This window comes from Periophthalmus magnuspinnatus, chromosome 21 (genome assembly GCF_009829125.3).
Source record: "Periophthalmus magnuspinnatus isolate fPerMag1 chromosome 21, fPerMag1.2.pri, whole genome shotgun sequence".
NCBI lineage: Eukaryota > Metazoa > Chordata > Actinopteri > Gobiiformes > Gobiidae > Periophthalmus > Periophthalmus magnuspinnatus.
This window is the reverse complement of record NC_047146.1, coordinates 20,729,367-20,747,795: the sequence shown is the minus strand read 5'-3', so window position 1 is coordinate 20,747,795 and position 18,429 is coordinate 20,729,367. Positions and strand designations below refer to the sequence as shown.

General features: G+C 38.5%; 1 protein-coding gene across 2 annotated transcripts; it reads left to right on the top strand.

The window, feature by feature from the left end:
• Positions 1-8,564: 8,564 nt before the first annotated feature.
• hpxa (hemopexin a) lies at positions 8,565-16,790 on the top strand. 2 transcript variants are annotated; one of them, XM_055230414.1, is made up of 11 exons: positions 8,565-8,670; positions 9,475-9,632; positions 10,153-10,206; positions 10,519-10,596; positions 10,712-10,866; positions 11,241-11,394; positions 11,859-12,071; positions 12,564-12,659; positions 13,670-13,800; positions 14,910-15,057; positions 16,389-16,790. In XM_055230414.1, exons 1-11 carry the CDS (start codon positions 8,624-8,626, stop codon positions 16,616-16,618), a joined length of 1,464 nt encoding a protein of 487 aa, XP_055086389.1. In that variant the 5' UTR covers positions 8,565-8,623; the 3' UTR covers positions 16,619-16,790. The 2 variants fall into 2 exon arrangements, with proteins under 2 accessions (XP_055086389.1, XP_033843171.1); XM_033987280.2 differs by lacking the exon at positions 10,153-10,206 and having other exon boundaries at positions 8,566-8,670.
• Positions 16,791-18,429: the final 1,639 nt, after the last annotated feature.

The following is an 18,429-nucleotide window of genomic DNA, read 5'->3' as shown; positions in this document are numbered from 1 at the left end:
CAGAATGTTTATGTGGGCTGGAGTGTGTTTGTGACTGAATGGGGACAGTTACTTCTAATATTCAAATACATAGAGGCAAACCAGTGAATTTTTATCTGATGGCCAATGTTTCATGAGATTCCCCACATCTCACTTATATTATTATATTATTACTAGCAGCAGATAATTTTTATGTCCAAATTCCTGCTTTGGCTGTGCCCTTGGGTAAGATTTAGTTTACATTTGCAGTCTGAATCTGAAAAATATATTCACTCCCAAAAATCTGCTCAGTTTGCATGCACAGGCTGCAGCACAAGATAAAACAACACAGTGAGAAGTGAATGAATAATGCACCAAGCTGTAAATGATGACATACGATATCTACAGAACTAAAACAACACAAATATATATATATATATATATATATATATATATATATATATATATATATATATATATATATATATATATATATATATAAAGAAAAAATAATAAACCTCCTCCTCACCCTCCGCGGGCGGTCTCATCCCCTCTTTTCCACGCTCGGGAGGCCTGGGAGCTTGAGGGTTCTGTGCAGTGTCTTTGCTGTTCCTAGTACTGCACTGTAGTCATTTCTCTAGTTTGGGGGTCACTGCCCCGAGTGCTCCGCTGACCATGGTCACCTTCACCTTCCAGGCCTTCTCCAGCTCTTCTTTCAGCCCCTGGTATTTCTCTAGTTTCTAATGTACCTTTTTCCTGATCACAACGGCTTTGCTCTGTTGTTTATCCACCACCACAATGTCCAGTTGGTTCACCATCACCATTCTGTCAGTTCTGCCGTTGTGGTCGCAGTACCAAGTGATGGGAACATCAGGAAAAAGGAACGTGGTGCCCGTGCTCATCAGAGCACTCAGGGCAGTGACCTCCAAACTGGAGGAGTTTTACATAAGGATGGAACCCGCCATGCATGGTCAGGAGCTTTCGGGTCTTAACATCTGTGGTCTGTATCTCCTCCTTTGGCCATCTTATGATTCCTGCTGGGTATCTGATCTCTCTAAAAAAAATTTAAAAAAAAAAAAAAAAAAAAAATATATATATATATATATATATATATATATATATATACACACACACACACATACATATACATATGAGATGCTGTAATTATCGATAGGTATATATAATTATAGATAGATATGATAAAACATTATTTCACATCTGAACTGATCTTTTTGATCCAGTATTTACATTTCTTCATCATGGTTATATAAGCTCTGAAGCTGTGTGCACAATATTGATTTCATGCAGCAGTCCATTAAATACATCATTGTTATTCACCAGTGTTATATTCTTAGAAACAGAATAAAGATTGTTGTTGTTATGCCAACATTCACAAACCTCATGTCAGGAACTCTTAGAATCTATTTGAGAGTGAGCAGAGACATCTTGTGGCCATTTGTGTTCACTTGCATTTCCTAGGCTGATAATAGATTGGTTTTAATGAGACTGTTAATAGGCTTGAGCTACACTATGCAGGGAAGGTCCAATTTTGTGTTTTCTGTTAGATTTTTTTTTCTGCAGTGATTCATGTCCATATCTTCTTTCAATAGGTTGTGACTTCACAACATTTGTCAAACTGAGCTGAAAGACAGGTTAAAATGGTGGAATTTGATGTTTAACTGTCAGATTGCAAATTTGTTGATCTGGTTTATGGTTAATCTCTGGGCCTGTTCACATTAAACAAAAACTGGCACAAAGTTCAACATCTCTGTCAGCACAAATAAACAAAAGTGACAATATATTTTACAATAGCTTCAAAAAGTGGTGCTGTCACCAATTTTTTGATTATTGTCAGCTGAAATGACTTTAAACCATAAGATTAATATGGTAAATTTGTGGAGCCAATCCCCAACAAATAATGATAAGATTCGACATTTGTGGATCATAAATTTGGATATTTCTTCCAAAAACAGTGAATCTAGACTTATATAGTCCCTGTTCTCCATCTGAAATTATAATAACAAAGTACCAGTTTCAGTATTGAGTATGAGTACCTCGTTTCATAACCCTAAAAGCTAACCCTAATAAATATCCCCTTTTCTCTCTGGAGAAATAACAATGGCCATGTCCCAATTTGCCAAATGAAGGCAAATTGGGGCAAGTAGTTCGAAGGGAACCTTTTGAAGGTTCCCTTCGAACTACTCCTCTAAGTATAGTTTTAAGCTTCCGGACGAGAATCTGCCCTCCTCAGTGTAGCCGCCATCTTGCTGAAGTGGGACAGGCCTACACCACGGACCGCACTTCCACCGCTGTCTTTGAGTGTATGATATGTACATTACGTACGTTATTTGTAATTATTTATTATTTAATAGAAGAAAAGTCAAGATGTCATCATCGCAGCCGTTTCTTTCTGTTTAGATTGAATATCAATAGGTAAATATAACGTTCAAGGTGATTTTTTTCTCAATTGTAGCTACTTCATAACTTTAATGAAATAAACCTTGTGAAAACTAATAACAGAGACAGAGGTAACAATATAATTTTGACATTCATAGTCTGTAAACCAGAGAACACTGATTAGTGGTACATATAGTGGGATATTGCAGTTTAACGATTCGGTATTTTGGCCAGTGGCTACACCACTTTAATAACAGTAGAGGGCACTGTTTCCCTTCTATGCTGTGCCAGTTCTTTTCATCTTATTATTGTAGAGTATTGTCCAGCAGTGCAGCGCTACATCAAACTAGTATCTTGATTTACTAACACGAAGGTAAATGACACGTGCCCACCAGGGGGCGCAGATTTATGGAATGTACTGGAACTCATGAAGATTTTGTGCACGTCTCAGGACTCTGTTCTGTCCTTTCCTGAGAGTCCGTTGCTTCATTGTTCACATTACCTGTGTGAAACTCATTAAACTCTTCTGACTTTATGTTTCAGTCTCTTGGTCTTTGACGCTTACAATAGAAACGAACATTCTTACATTATTCTTATTGTAATAATAATTTCTAATGCTAATAATGCCTTCTTATTGTTTAGCAATAACTGCACATTCCTTTATTCCATGTAACTCCCCTCCGTTTTAATCATCAAACACACGGCCTGTACTTATCTTTATTCATATTTAACAGTTTCATGTCGCACTGTTGTAGATGAGGTAAATCAGTACGAACATTTGAATGTGTATTGCACAGCGGACTCCATTTTCTTCTCTTTTTTGCGTAGTCGCGGTGCATGATGGGATATAGCAGTGCGTGAAGTCTGCATGGATGCACGCTTCGGTTACGGCCGACCTCCATGGAAACGCTGAAAAGGGCAGGGCACGTTTGTCGGGAGCATTCAGTCGGGTGCATTGAAATGGGACAACCCTTGTCGCGCCGGAAATTACGTAACTGCCCTTCGACGCACACTTCCAATGGTGAATCTAAGGCCATTTTGGCGAATTGAGACACGGCCAATGTCAGATGCCCTGTCTGACACAACCAGCTAACATGTGGAAAACACATGTGACGTGTCTGGGCAAGACTTTAACTGGCTCCTCTATGGTTCCTCTACTATCCACTACGCCACTTACACTCATTTGCTAATGTAATTAAACAGAAATCGTACAAATGTGTGTTCTTTTAGGATTATATCACCTGTTGTAACTTTACAGCATTTCAGTATTGCAAGAGTGAGTTCAATCAGAGGTCAACTCAGGACAAATATGCAGAAACCATCCAACAGAGCAGTGGTTCTCAACCTGGGGGGAAAACAGATAAAATAGGCTTAAAGGTGCACTAACTTTTCTGCCACTTGCTCATCTCCATGGAGATGATATTACTTTGGGATTAAAATGATCTATTTTCTATTTATAGATAGAAAATAGATATTTTTTCTATCTATAGAATAGAAATAGAAAGAGCCATAAAAACCACCAAGTACAGGTGTTTTTATGGCTCTAAAAACATACATTTGAGCAGTGATGACCTGGTAAAGCATGACAAGTGTCACTTGCTTGTTTAAATGGAGATAGGTAAGTTTAGTGACAAATTGTGAAACATTAAAGGCAAAGTAGTGACATCTCCATGAGGACAAGCAGGTGATGTGCCTTCCATCAGAAAAGTTGCACCTTTTAAACAAAGAAGAAAAGTGCCACATTGTGACTTGGCTGATAAGTTTTTAAAGCACATAACTTGAAATTTTGGCCTGGATTGGCCTAATATTTGCTCTTCAGCCATCGACGGCGGAAGGCCAATGATCACTGATAAAATAGTCCTCTTAGAAAGAAAAAAATAAAACAAACCCAAAGGAGAGTAAATAAATTCACTTTTGAACTAGTTTTGTGTGTGTGTGTGTGTGGGGGGGGGGGGGGGGGGGTCTTATTATGCAGAAAACTGCTAATCCTGTCTTTTAGATCTGTTCATCAGTTCATATTTCAGTCTTTTTGTCAATTCTTAGCAATCACAATGCCTGTTAGAAAATTTTTCCCCAAATTGTTCAGCCCTAGTGGTGTCACCTGCATGTCTCCATGGAGAAAATTGTTTAATGTTATTGTGTGGAACATTCCAGGCCAAGCAATAACATTCAGATAAGCAGGTGGTGGACCCTGCACTAGAAAACTTACATAGTGTACCTTGAAAACCAATTGTAAACAGCATTAACATGAGCATTTGACATTGATTTTACAGAAGCTCAAATAACACTGCTCTTGCTTAGATAAACTTTTGATCTTTGAATTTCAATTATTTATCCAAAATTTCATCAGAACCGCTATGTAAATTGAGTTACTATTTAGCTAAGCCTCCCACACAATGTCCCTGTCAGTGCACTAGATTCTGTGGAGTGACAGATTAGCATTTTGAGACAGGCTGAAGGAAATCCATTATAATCTAAAGAAATATGGATGTTTAAAGTACAGTGTGTGCCAGAATAGGCAGCTGTCATACTAGTTCTGCCCCCTAGTGTTAGATTATCTCCTTTACAATTTTTCGGAGGTCATTGAAGTTGAAGTGGTCTTACCGATGTATTGAGTTTATAAAATATTATTTACCTGGAAAACAGACCTGTTAACTTTCAAAACGTAGAAGATATGGTATTGCTATCACTGAAATGTTCCACAGTGAGACACTGAGCATCTATTAAAGTTATGGTAAAGAAATACTTTATTAATTCCTCATGAGTGTAATTAATTTTCTGCATTTGACCTGTCCTTCAGCCAGTACCACAGTAGGACCTATCTCCAGATCTTCAGCTAGTCTTGCTCCTGGAACCTTTTTGCTGTAAAGTGTGGGCTGGCCACTGAATACATGCAAATACTTATGATCAGTGCCATACTATAAAACATTCCAGTTATAATAACATCTCCATGGAGACAAGCAAGTGACTGACCCTCATACTCCACCAGAAAAGTTACTTTAAGCAAAGTTACTGTTCATAAGTTCCTATGGCAATATGTCCAGAGGACAAGCTGTATACACCAAACAGACAGTTGGTCAGTTTATACTGTATTTTGAGCCAAAGTTATAGTTTCATCTTGGCAGAGTGTTATCAGGGGTGAGCTCCTTTTGAATTTACCATCCCCTCTGAGTAACTTTACAGCTGATGTCCTCATCCAGCGCACTCAGCACAGTTAACCTCACTTCTTTGTTATCCCGCAATAACATGCAATTAGGTCTGAGCGATATGAAAAATATACATATTGAGATTTTTTTTCCTCATTAATCAATCACATTTTAAAAAAAAAAAACTGTTACAAATACTCTTAATTATTATTATTATTATTTCCCTCTCTGCTTTCAAAGGAACTGTATGTAGCCTGAGATCTCTACAATCACAACTGAACCTGGATTGCCAGCACCTTAACCTGCAAAAAGAGGACACATACAAATTCGCTCACTAAGCTGCCGAGGCTGCACTAGCACTGAGTAATGATTGGCTGCACATGCTGGGGTTTAGGTAATGAGAATTCAGATCAGAGAGAGTCCTTTTAGGTTTAAACAACTGGATTTCAGCATTGGAACTGGCAATCCAAATGAGAGACTCATGTGAGACTCATTCTGCTTTCTGATTGGATAGCCGTCTTGAGAACCGAAACACTACATTTAACATTCACAACTTGGCCACCATGTCCAGTGTCTTTGTAATTAAGAATAAATCAGCATTAACATTGTTATCAGTAAAAGTTATACTTGATTTGAACATAACTACCTTATATCTGGGGACACACCATTTGTGAAGTTTGAGGAAATTAAAATCTCAGTCTTACGTACAATTCCTTTAAATGAGATTCACCATGTCTTTTGTTAGTTGGTTAAAAATGCAAATTTGTGTAGAAGTCATTGTGTCTGGACAAACATGATCTGATGACCTCTCCTGTTGTGAGGAGTGTGCTGGAGGAAGAAACAGCTGGAAAAACAAAAACACCATGAGTGACTTCAGCAGGGCACCACATGTCCTCAGACGACTCTTTATGTTTCAAACTCAACAAACTCTGTGACTGCGGCAGTGGAGGTTACGGAGGTCTTTAGCATTCAGGTTAATACAATATATGAACTGACACAGGTATTGTTGGGTCTCAGATGACATCACAACACTCTTTAGTCCAACATTACTTAATACAGATGAGGGCAGTGGTAGCTAAAATAAATGTTGTTAAACTGCAAATGTTTGCTGTAATACAGTGAATTTTTGGTTTAAGAGAATAGTACAAACTATCAAGTTCAACAGTTTTGGATATCCCATCTGGCAGAATGACATCATCACATTCGAGAATCTGAAATTTACCTGTAGTGCAGTCTGCAGTGAAATAAAGACTGGACCTGTGTAAAACCTGTTAATCCTGTAGTTTAGACCCATGCAAACATGTTCTGAAATGTATGGGTTTGCTGTATCGCTTTATCAGTTCATATTTTAGTTTCTCATATTTTAATGCATCTGCAGGGCGTCTTTAAAATGTGCAATGAAAACAAAATCTTTTAAAACATAAATTGCAAATCTAACCATATTTGCAATTTTCTTTGTTAGATTTTTCTCAGTGGTTCAGCTCAAACTGTCACTCCCATTGGTCTTTCCCCAGCAATCACAAATTACCTGCTGCAATAACGCAAGCAGACAAAGTAGGTGAAGTGTATTGTCCAAGAGTACAAAAACTAAATATATTGCAGTTGCATGGGCCTCTCCTGGACAAATGGGGGATTACACCACCATTTTCACTTTTTATGCAACCTTGAAATATGTGTTAATCTTGTATCAGCACACGATCTCCACAGGGCTGTGTACTTTCTCCCCTACTCTTCTCCCTGTACACCAACTGCTGCATCTACAGCCACGACTATGGAAAACTGATCAAGTTGCAGATAACACTACTCTCATCGGGCTCATTTTGGACAGAGTCCTACAGGAGGGATGTGGAACAGCTGGTGACCTGGTGCAGTGGCAACAACCTGGAGCTCAACACCCAGAAAACATTGGAGATGATGGAGAACTTCAGGAAAGTCCCTCCCCACATCACCCAGACCGACACCCCCATCACCACCGTGGACTCTTTCCACTTCCTCTGCACCACCATCACCCAGGACCTCAAGTGGGAGCCTCATCCATCCTCACCTCCTCCCTCCGGAGGGCAGTGGAGTGACAGGGGCGGAGGAAGGGGGTCATGTAGTGGGCGAGTGACGTCCTGTCCCATGGAGAGTGCAGTGTGTCCCATGTCCCCGTTGTAAAGGTCTGTGAGGTTAGATGTATTTGTAGTTTGGTGAAACTATTGGTCACATGACACAGACTCAGATGAGGAGACCGTTGACTGCTGTGCAGCTCAGTCAGCAGGTTCTGTTTGTTTTGGTCGGAGCTTTGGTTCAGTCACCCCACAGAGGGGAGCACAGACCAGAGACCACAGTCCAGAGCAGGTGCAGGGACACTTTCTGGACTCTTCTCTAAAAACTCTTATTGTGCAATGCGCAATGACAGATGAGAATATATCCCAACAAGCATGTATGATACACTACCATTGTCCTACACCACATTTACAAATTTCATAATCCTCAATGAATGAATTAAATGAAATTAATATAAAACATGTGGTCTTACTCTATATGTCCTATTTTAAATCAATTTGTTATTCATTGTACCTGTAAGGAAATTTCTCTGCATTTGACCCAATGAGTAGCCCCATCTCCAGTATATTGGGTTGATGGGGGAAATCAGAGTGCTTGGAGGAAACTCTGGGACCTGGGAGTCAAACCCACCACCTTCTTGCTGTGTGGCAAGCGTGCTAGCCATTGTGCTGCCATATCACATATAGACCGACAAATTGGATCATTTTGTTTTGATTGCCACTAATTGTGCAGCTCTACCTCACACTGTGTTGGAATTGGACACAGTATCTTCTTGCTGTGAGATTTTAGGACTCAACGTACTGTGCTGAAATAGGTTTAATCTAGAAACATCCAGAGCATTGCATGTATTGATTTTAATCTTGTCATTGTTGATTCGGTGAATGAAATCCTCTCTCCTGGTTCCTAGTATAGAGTTTGCAGTGGTTGCAGATCGGAGGACACTGTGTGGGCGTGTGTGTATATGCCCCGCCCTCTTTGGCCCAAAATGACTCATCCCAAAAGGATAAAACCCCATCCGCAGAGTGACCTGCTTTGCTTTGCTTTGCTCCAGCTCCAGACCCAAGGACTTCATCATGAGACTGCTCCTGTGCCTCTGCCTCGCTCTGGCCCTAGTGCTGGCGTAAGTAACTGTTGTCATAGAGATTAACAATTTAAAACAAAATATTAGATCTTTTGAATGGGGAAGTCCTCAAAATGTTCCATGAATAGTTTAAATTGAGCTGGAGGACAGATCAGAATTCTGTGGTGGAGTTTGCTGTTTAACTGTTAGATTACAGATTTATTGACCTAGTTTATGGTTAACATCTCTGTAATTACTGGGCTTATCCACATGAAACAAAAACTGACACAAAGTTTAATGTCAGTAGCTTCAGAAAGTGGTGCTATTATTCAACTCCAAAGACGTGGTTGTTGTCAGTTGAAAGCACTTTAAGCCATAAGGTTACTTTGGCAAGTTTGTGGAGCCAAGAATGATAAGGTTCAAGGTTTTTTGGGCCATAAGATTGGCTGTTTCTTGGAGATGTTATTGCTTTGCTTGAATGTTTCACAGTATGGCATTAAACTTATCTTTCTCCATGGAGACAAGTGGGTTAAGCCAAAAGGCCAAGTTACAGGTCAGGTCTATGTAGAGGCCACACCACTCGTAAGAATGTAAGAATGCATGATTTTCAAGGTATGTTTTAGCAATAACACCACATGTAACTGAAATGTAAGGTAGATTTAGATACTGTAGAACCAAGACAACAACATGTCTATGGACACAAGCAAGTGGTGGACCCTCCACCAGAAAAGTTCTATAGTGCACCTCTTAAACGCACCACCCACTTTTGTAAAACTTCACTTTAATGTAACATATGACAATAACAATTTGTCTATTTTTTGTGTTTGCCAGTCAAATGTAGTTATGTTGTGTGTGTTTGTGTAGAGATAAAGACAAAGACAAAGGCCATGGTCATGGGCATGGGAAGCCGGACCACCCTCCAGCTCACGGACGAGGGAACAAACCGGATCACCCCCCTGGACACACTGAGGGGCACAGCCATGGTCTTGGGCATGAAAAGCACGACCACAAGCACCACGAGGGTAAGCGTCCAGGAAACAACCTATTATTTCACAAGCTGGGTTATAGTCACCTGGCTCACTCCAGATATGATATGTGTAGCACTCTGAACTGAGTTCTACTCATCAATCTGGAAAGGCTCTCGCTGAAAGTGGTCAGGACTCCAAGCTGCTTTGACGAAGTGTCATACCAGCTGAACAAGCCAAAAAAATCAAAGTTTTGTCAAATCCAGTTGAAAGAAAAGCACAGACATCGTTCCTATTCACAAATGCACAAGTGCTTCCCTCTGCGCATTTGTCACAAACAAAATAGACCACATTTTCATAAATAATATAATCTGATAATTTGATTCGCTTGGGATCCATCCAAACCATAATGCTGCTCTCTGAAAGGTCCCATCTCCAGCCTGCTGGTGGCCAGACCCTGTCGCACCAGCGGGAGCCCATAAAGATGGATTCTCGTGACTTTGTGAATTTACAAATATTGCGAGAATCCGTGTTGTTGCACAAGGTCAGGGTTATAGGTCAATAATCTGTAATACAGAAGGAGACAGCCACGGGCCTGGAGATGAGAAGCACGACCACAAGCAGCATGAGGGTAAGGATCCAACCAGGCAACTCCCAGCTCCCTCTCCTGTAAGTGATTCATACATTCAAGCTAACTGGAGGCGCAGCTCTGTCTGAAGCACGGGTTAATCAAATTAGACTTTATTCTGAGCTTTGTTTTAACACATGACGATAAAGAACTGTCTTTGTTGGATGGGTGAGCAGGTGAGTTGATCTGTGCTGTTAAATAAAGCCCTCTCAAATAACATTACCATCACAAGCTGGCTTTGGGTGACTAACAAGACTGAGTACTTTACTTCATTGATTGTCTTATCATTGTTGATTTTTTTATTTTTTTTTCCAGGTGATTTTGATCGGTGCAAAGGTCTTGAGATGGATGCAGTCACAGTGAACGAGGAGGGCGTGCCATACTTTTTCAAGGGTCAGTGTCAAAATGAGTTTCTCTAACCTGGTCTTAAACCTGGTCTTATGCCATAGTCTATAAAGACCTGGTCTATATTGAGTATGGTATATAATCTGATCTGTGCTGCCCCCAGCTGACCACCTGTACAAGGGCTTCCATGGGGAGGCGGAGCTAGCCAATGAGACCTTCGCAGAGATGGACGATGACCACCACCTGGGCCACGTGGACGCAGCCTTCCACATGCAGCACGAAGGCAGCCCCGATGATGACCATATTTACTTCTTCCTGGTGTGTAAAAAAGACCTGGTTCGCTCCTGATTCAGTCCTGGTTTAGTCCTGGTTTATTTCTGGTGTAGTCTTGATTTTGTTCAAGTTTAGCCGTGGTTTAGTCCTGCTTAGTTCTGATTTAGTCCTGGTTTAGACCTGGTTTAGTTTTGGTGTAGTTGTGGTTTAGTCCTGGTTTAGTCATGTTGACATACAGCACGAGGGCGGCTTTGATGATGACCGCTTCTACTTCTTCCTGATTTGTAACAGATCAATGGTTCTAATACTGTGTTGCAGGTCATTAGCCTGTGCATTATTTATTAGAGGATCAGTTAGTTCTGATTTGACTGTCTGTAAATTGAAGACATGACTAATTATCTGCACTCTGTATGATGCAGGACAACAAAGTGTTCAGTTATTACCAGCACAAACTGGTGGAGGGTTTCCCCAAAGACATCTCCGAGGTGTTCGGCGGGATCCCTGACCACCTGGAAGCCGCTGTGGAGTGCCCCAAACCCGAGTGTGATGAGGAGTCTGTTATCTTCTTCAAAGGTACGACTTTCTCTGTATTAAAAGTAATTTTCCTGATTTGGGAATTCTGTGTTAGACTGTTAAGGCGGTTTAAACTAGCTGCAGACCTGGTATTATTGGTTTCAATCTATATAAGTAAATATTTATTATTTGTATTTTAAGAATGATTAACCTTGTCTGATCTCAGAAGCTAAGCAGGGTTGGGCCTGGATAGTATTTGGATGGGAGACCACTGGGAATACCAGGTGCCACAGTGGGGCAGCAGTGGCTCTAGTGAATGCTGTTATTGTGTCCTTTAGCAAGACACTTCATCTATATTGCCCATGTTTAATTCTGGTGTGTGAGTGAATGAAAAATGCATGAAATTGTAAATCAACTTTGAGCATCTGTAAAAACGTGTTAAAGATTATTATGTATTATTATTAATCTGACCTCTTCTTATTTAAATACACAGGTGAATAAGTTTATGTTTTTGTTGCTTGCAGGACACGAAATCTATCACTACAATCTAAAGACTAAAGTTGTGGAGAAGAAAGAGTTTGCAAGTATGCCCAACTGCACCTCTGCCTTCCGCTTCATGGAACATTACTTCTGTTTCCATGGACACCAGTTCTCCAAGTTTGACCCCAAAACTGGAGAGGTCCACGGCAAGTACCCTAAACCAGTCCATGGGTACTTTGCAAGGTGTGCCAAGTTCGGTAAGACATCCTCAAGTTTATACACTGCAATCAATTGAATAATGATAATAGTAATTTAGATTTGAATAATTTTGACTAAAATATTTAGTTTCAGTTTCTAGGACTAGAACTTTGATTAGTTTCAAGGAAGGTCTGCTATTCTAAAATTAGTATTGAAACTAGATTGATCACTTGAAATGCTGAAAAAATAAATAGGATAGTTGGATCAATAACATCAGTCAAATATCAGATACTATTAAACTATCACTGACGTACTATTAAACTAGTATTATTTAGGCAAAAATATACTGGATTTAAGCCATTATAGCTCATATATGTTTTCATTTATTATTCATTTATGTGTTTTTTTATGACAATACTGAACAAAATTCCTCCTGTTTGATTCCCCATCAAACCCAAATAGATTTTCAGGCAAACTACTCCATGATTAATATTCTTACAAGCAATTTAGTTAAATGAGGTATTAAGTATTGTGTGTGTGTGTATGTTGAGGTGAGGAGGATGACCACCTGGAGAGAGAGAAGTGCAGCAGAGTTCACCTGGACGCCATCACCTCCGACCACGAAGGAAACATGTTCGCTTTCAGAAGTGAGTTCATTTTGGATATAATCTCGTGTTTAGTCATGTTCAATGGCTTTTATACAAGTTTTGATAATTATTTGAATAGTAATACATGTTATATTGCATGCTGTAACCTCTACTCTCTCTCTCGGCTCACAGTGACACTCTGAGTTCATTTCAGCAGAGTTGTGTTCACACTAGGGCTGTAGTCCTTTAGTCGTTTAGTCGATGAATTATTTTCAAGTTTTATATGGACAACAGTAGAAAGCAGACTTACAGTTACACAGTTAGTGAGTGAGCGGTTTAACTGAGGACAAACTTTTGACTGGAGTTTGGACACACCCTCTCATTCAGTGTGTTTTTTTTATTATTTATTTTTACTACTTTCTGCATTTTAGATACATACGAAAGACGTCAACTATATGAAGCGAGATATATGGAATTATATAGTAAAGAAAAAAGTTAGTAACTCTACTATATATTGTTCAACAAAGCAAAGGGTGGCTCAGTTTTTTTACTACATAATTCCATATATCTTGCTCCATATATTTGAAATGGTGTATTTATCTAAAATGTAGAAGGTAATAAAAATAAAGACAAAAAGAAAAACCAACATTGAATGAGAGGGTGTGTCCAAACCTTTGACTGGTAGTAAACTCAAAAAACTCAAGTCAAATTTCAGTTCATGCAGTTAAAAGTGCACTATGTTATTTTTCAGGGTACGCTATAGACAGGTTATTGCTTTGCTTGGAATGTTCCACAGTATGGCATTAAATTAATCCATGTCCGTAAAGATAAGCAGGTCGTACAATCAGGTCAAGTCATTTACAGGACAGATCTATGTAGAGGCGTGTCCACTCACAGAAAAGAAAAGTGTGTTTTTCAAGATATCTGATTTGAGCAATAAAAACATCCTCACTGAAATTATATGAAAAATGATACGTCCCATGCAAAGCAATGTCATCAAGTTCTGCATTGCACCTTTAAATAAAATTGCACTGGCGTCGTTCTAATGTATCACTATTACTGACCCCCAGATCACCACCTCCTCCATAAAGACGGCAGCAATGACAACATTACCGTGGAGAACATCGAGAACGACTTCAAAGAGCTGCACAGCGACGTGGACGCGGTGTTTTCATATGACGATCATCTCTACATGATCAAGGCACGACTACACACAGTATTCACCTCAATCCACCCACTTGTACTTCTCACTATTCTAACCCACACTTCCACTTGTATTGGCATTAAAGTGGGACTCAACACCTAAACTCTGGGGGCAGTACCTGGAGGACTAACGGGGAGAGTGAGGAAGGGAAGAGGGGCGGGGTCTAGAGGTATAAGAAACACTGTGATTGGTCTAACATGTTTCCACACTTAAAACTCCGCCCCTGCAGCCTAGCTTTAATCAGGACAGTCTGGCATGTTGTCACCAACTACTGGAAATTGCAGAGGCCGATGAAGGCAGCACACACTTAGATTTAGGCATTTTTGACAAGAAAGCTGCACATTTAGCTAGTTTGCACAAAATATTACTTGAAACTTAGATAATTCTATTAAAACATCATATACACAGTTTAGTAGCAAAAAAGTGGATTTAGTGTTTATTTCCACGTTATCCAAGAATTATGGTAATTTGATAAAAGTTTTGCAGTTAAAATAAGATATAACATAGGTTGATTTGTGTAAAATGTTCAATGTTCAAGTGTACCAACAAGTCAACAATGCACTGATTGTCTGGGAGGTTTTAAAACGGCTTTATAGACTGGAATGACAAGAGACATTTAATTAGATGAGAACAAAAATATTGTACCATATAATTATACAATTAATACAATATAACATCTGATTATAAAGTTATATACAATGTAGGAAAAATATGTTGATTATGAGATCTTCAAAAACAGTAACTCTAAGAATGTCCAGCAGCCTCTAGAACAGCATTTCTCAAACTGTGGTACATAAGCTCCGCATTCAGACGGTACGTGCACAGCTCTTCAGTTTGTGGATTTAGAGTTCATTTTATCCACTTGTCCTCCTTTGGATAATTTCTTGTTTAAAACTACAGTGGAAATGGTGTAGTCCACTTTTAGACCTGGTTTAGCCCGAGATTATCCCTGAAATAGTAAAATAGTCACATACTTGAGTTAGATCTGTTGGTGCAAGTATCTTTGTTGTTACTTGGGGTGAAAAGTTTGAGATCCACTGCTCTCTGGACCATAGAGGAAAAATACATGATGTTCTTATAAACCCTGCCTCTGCTCCTCTGTACAGGATGACCACGTGCATGTGTACACAGACGCAGAGCCCCACGTTCACGTGGACGGTTACCCTAAAACAGTGAAGGAAGAGCTGGGTTTGGACGGACATGTGGACGCAGCCTTTGTCTGTGAGGACCACCACATCGCTCACATCATCCAGGGTAAGACTCAATAGTACATGGATTCAAATTAAGCATTTACAGGTGGGCCATTTTGTTTCAAAAAGTGACTTGAAAGAATTCAATGAAACAAATGTTTTTATTTTTTATTGTGAAAAACATGTTGCATCTCAGTGTCTGGTGAGGGATTGCATCTGAATGTCTCTCTCCTGTCCTCTCAAAGAAAGCCTAGGGACAAATAAGTATACGAGAAACTATAGTGTAGTCAAAAGTACACTGGTAATCTAAAAAAATCTGTCTGTAATAGTTAAAGAGGCTTTGCGCAAGTTACAGAGTTTTTGTGCTAGTTGCGACATCTGGCGCGAAGTGGAACTACAACTGCAGTGTTGGGCATGTTCACTTTGTACAGGCTCATACGAGCACGAACCAAAAAAGTCTCAAAGACGCAACTTTGGTCTTCCTCTCCAGAAACAACTTGATCAACTTCGATTTTATTTTGATTACATTAACCTTCTAGATTAGCATGGTAAATATAAGCCAACACATTATTCCTTATTTTGTATCTATATCTTACCTACTCATTAGTAGAAAAGCCAAATATTGGTCCCTTCCTTTACCCAGAGTAGATCTGAGCTCTCTCCATTTCTCAAATGCTGCTCCGATGTTTACTCTTGTAAACACCGTCTTCAGCACCAATCTGACTCTAATTTTGACCTTTTGGCCACACTAGATAAAACCTTTCTTTTCTTGATTTTACGTGGAGTCTCTGATGGTGTTTGGAAACCGCTAGAGGCCGGTCTCTTACTTGATGATACAGAATCCATCTTCCAACTTGCTATGATGGTCAAAAACCTTGCTGTGTTTAATTATAGCGGTGTATCCATATGTCAGAGCCAGTGAACTGAGGATGCATCTCTTCCTCTAAGGCATCTTAGGTTATTCTAACCCGAATTGCTCTCATGTGAGCTTATAGCAGCAGCCGCGGTGGAAACAGACAAACTCATTCTGCACATCAGGCAATTGCTTAAGCAAGTCTAAGAATGAAATATAGTCATTTAACTTTCACAATGAACAGTTTGTCATAATTAGTCATAACAGCCCTAAAGTAAAATGTATTGTTGCCTTTAAATAATTATGTTCTCTTTTTTCTATTTAAATATTTAATGTTAAATTAAGGTAGCATATATATTTTAAATAGACTGAAACTCTACAATATTTGCTTTTGATCAATATAACATAAGTAAGAAAAAAGTTAGATATTTATTTCACTACATGAACAAAATAAAGTGCAGTTTATTCAAATCAATATAACTGATTAAAAGTACTGTATTTTTGAATGTTTGAATCTTACCCCGGTGCTTTCTCTCTCCCAGGCGATAAGATTGTGGACGTTGACCTTAAGGCTAGCCCACGCGTGCCCACAAACGAGCGCCCCCTGTCTCTGTTTAAGAAGGTCGACGCTGCCATGTGCGGACCCAACGGGATCAAGGTCATCGTGGGGAACCATTTCTACCATTTCGACAGTGTTATGCTAATGGTAGCCAGTAGAGCTCTGCCCATACAACAACGCGTCTCCACTGAGCTGTTCGGATGTGACCACTAATGCAAAACTCCAGTTCAACGCCATTCAAATAACATTGAAAATATAACAGCAATAAGATTAAACAATACAAATATATGTTAGATCTATTTTGTTACCTCATAATGTAGTCCACCGGCCCTCCGCAGATGTCCATAGGTTTGTGTTGTGAATAAAAATGAATGGAAACAGAAAATATGGGTTTATTTTTTTGTACAGTGAAATATGTTAAAAGTGCATAATGGAACTGTTCAACTTGTCTACTTGTTCAGTATTAATCTCCATGGAGACAAGCAGGGGCCACCAGGCTAAGTTAAAGGTCAGATCTGTGGAGAGGGGGACACTGTGAGAATGCATTTTTTAAAAGGGTATTTTTAGCCTGCAAATTTGAAAACATAAAAGATTAATGCCATGCTGTAGAATATTCCAGACAAAACGGTAACATCGGAGACTGACGGCCCTCTCACCAGAAAGGTTATGCAGTAATTCTCAATCTACATCTTAAAATCACGTATATACAGAAAAAAATAAATGTTAGATTAAATTAAAAGAACAGCTAATGGGAATACTCATAAATAAACAAATAAACAAAGCTGAATGAGGTTAACTAGTGAAGGTAAACAACACTGGTCTAAATTTACTTAATGAAAAACAGTGAGAAATATTTTTTCCTTCTGCTCTAATAAAAAGTACTATGTTTGTGGCATCACAGCCTTTTCTGTCCAGCAGAGAGAGCACTTTGTCCACATTAGGTGCTCTGTGTGTAGACCTTTGTCTGTATGTGACCAAACCATGTCAAATAGTTGTGATATAGTCTGAGCTAATGGAGAGGAGAAATTAAAGGTATTACGTAGAACTGCACAAAAGTATTAACATGCAGTGGTTCATAATGTAGAAATTAAATCTATATACATATTTTTTAAAATGTTTTTATGAGTTTAAATTAATTCCTACAATCTAGCCTTGATTTGAGTTGTTTTGATTTAATATAACTTAAGTAATTGAGTCAAAAAAATAAATAAATATATATATATATATATATATATATATATATATATATATATATATATATATATATATATATATATACATATATATATTTATTTATTTATTTTTTTTTATTTATTTATTTTTTTTCCAACATCCAGTCCTGACATTATACATTATTTTGGCCAGTGTTTCTCAAACTGCGATACGTGTCTCATTGGTGGTACTTAAGTAACCGTTTATTAATGCAGTTTATAAAGAGTAAAAAGTAAACGTATTTCATGCTGATTTTCAGATCTATAATAAAGCTTCAAATGTAGTGATTTTGATACAGATTTGTGCTGAATTTTGTTCAAGAACAACAACAGAATTGATATTTTTTTTAGCTGATTTTATTTGTAAATTTACTCAAATTATGAAGTCGATAAAAATAAGCAGGTCTCAGACAATAATAAAAATATTTTTACTCTTCAGTTCAGTCAAAAAATGTAGTGAAGTAGAAAGTACAGATACCGGCTCTCAAATGTAAGCAAAAGTAAAAAGTATCCACTTTAAAATGTACTTAAATAAAATATAGATATGTCAAATTTGTACTTAAGTACAATACTGTACTGCTTTTATTTCGTTATGATCCACCACTTTAATTTCGAGACAACTGTATGCATATTTTTGTCCTCTTTTATGTGAATCCTCTTTTAGAACTAGTTGGTTTTCACTAGTTTTAGCCTTAATTTTGAAATGATAAAATCCTACTTTTTATTGCTTTTAATCTAGTGCTACTTGGAAAGCCAAATATTTTCTTAGGTCACATTTGTTGTGAAAAGTTTGAGAACCAGTATTTTAGGCTA

Excerpts from the sequence above, each read along its gene's own strand:
- hpxa (XM_055230414.1), top strand. The coding sequence starts at position 8,624 with ATGAGACTGCTCCTGTGCCTCTGCCTCGCTCTGGCCCTAGTGCTGGC. Across the intron at positions 10,597-10,711 it reads CGTGCCATACTTTTTCAAGG|CTGACCACCTGTACAAGGGC; the intron begins GTCAGTGTCAAA and ends TGCTGCCCCCAG. Across the intron at positions 13,801-14,909 it reads ATCATCTCTACATGATCAAG|GATGACCACGTGCATGTGTA; the intron begins GCACGACTACAC and ends TCCTCTGTACAG.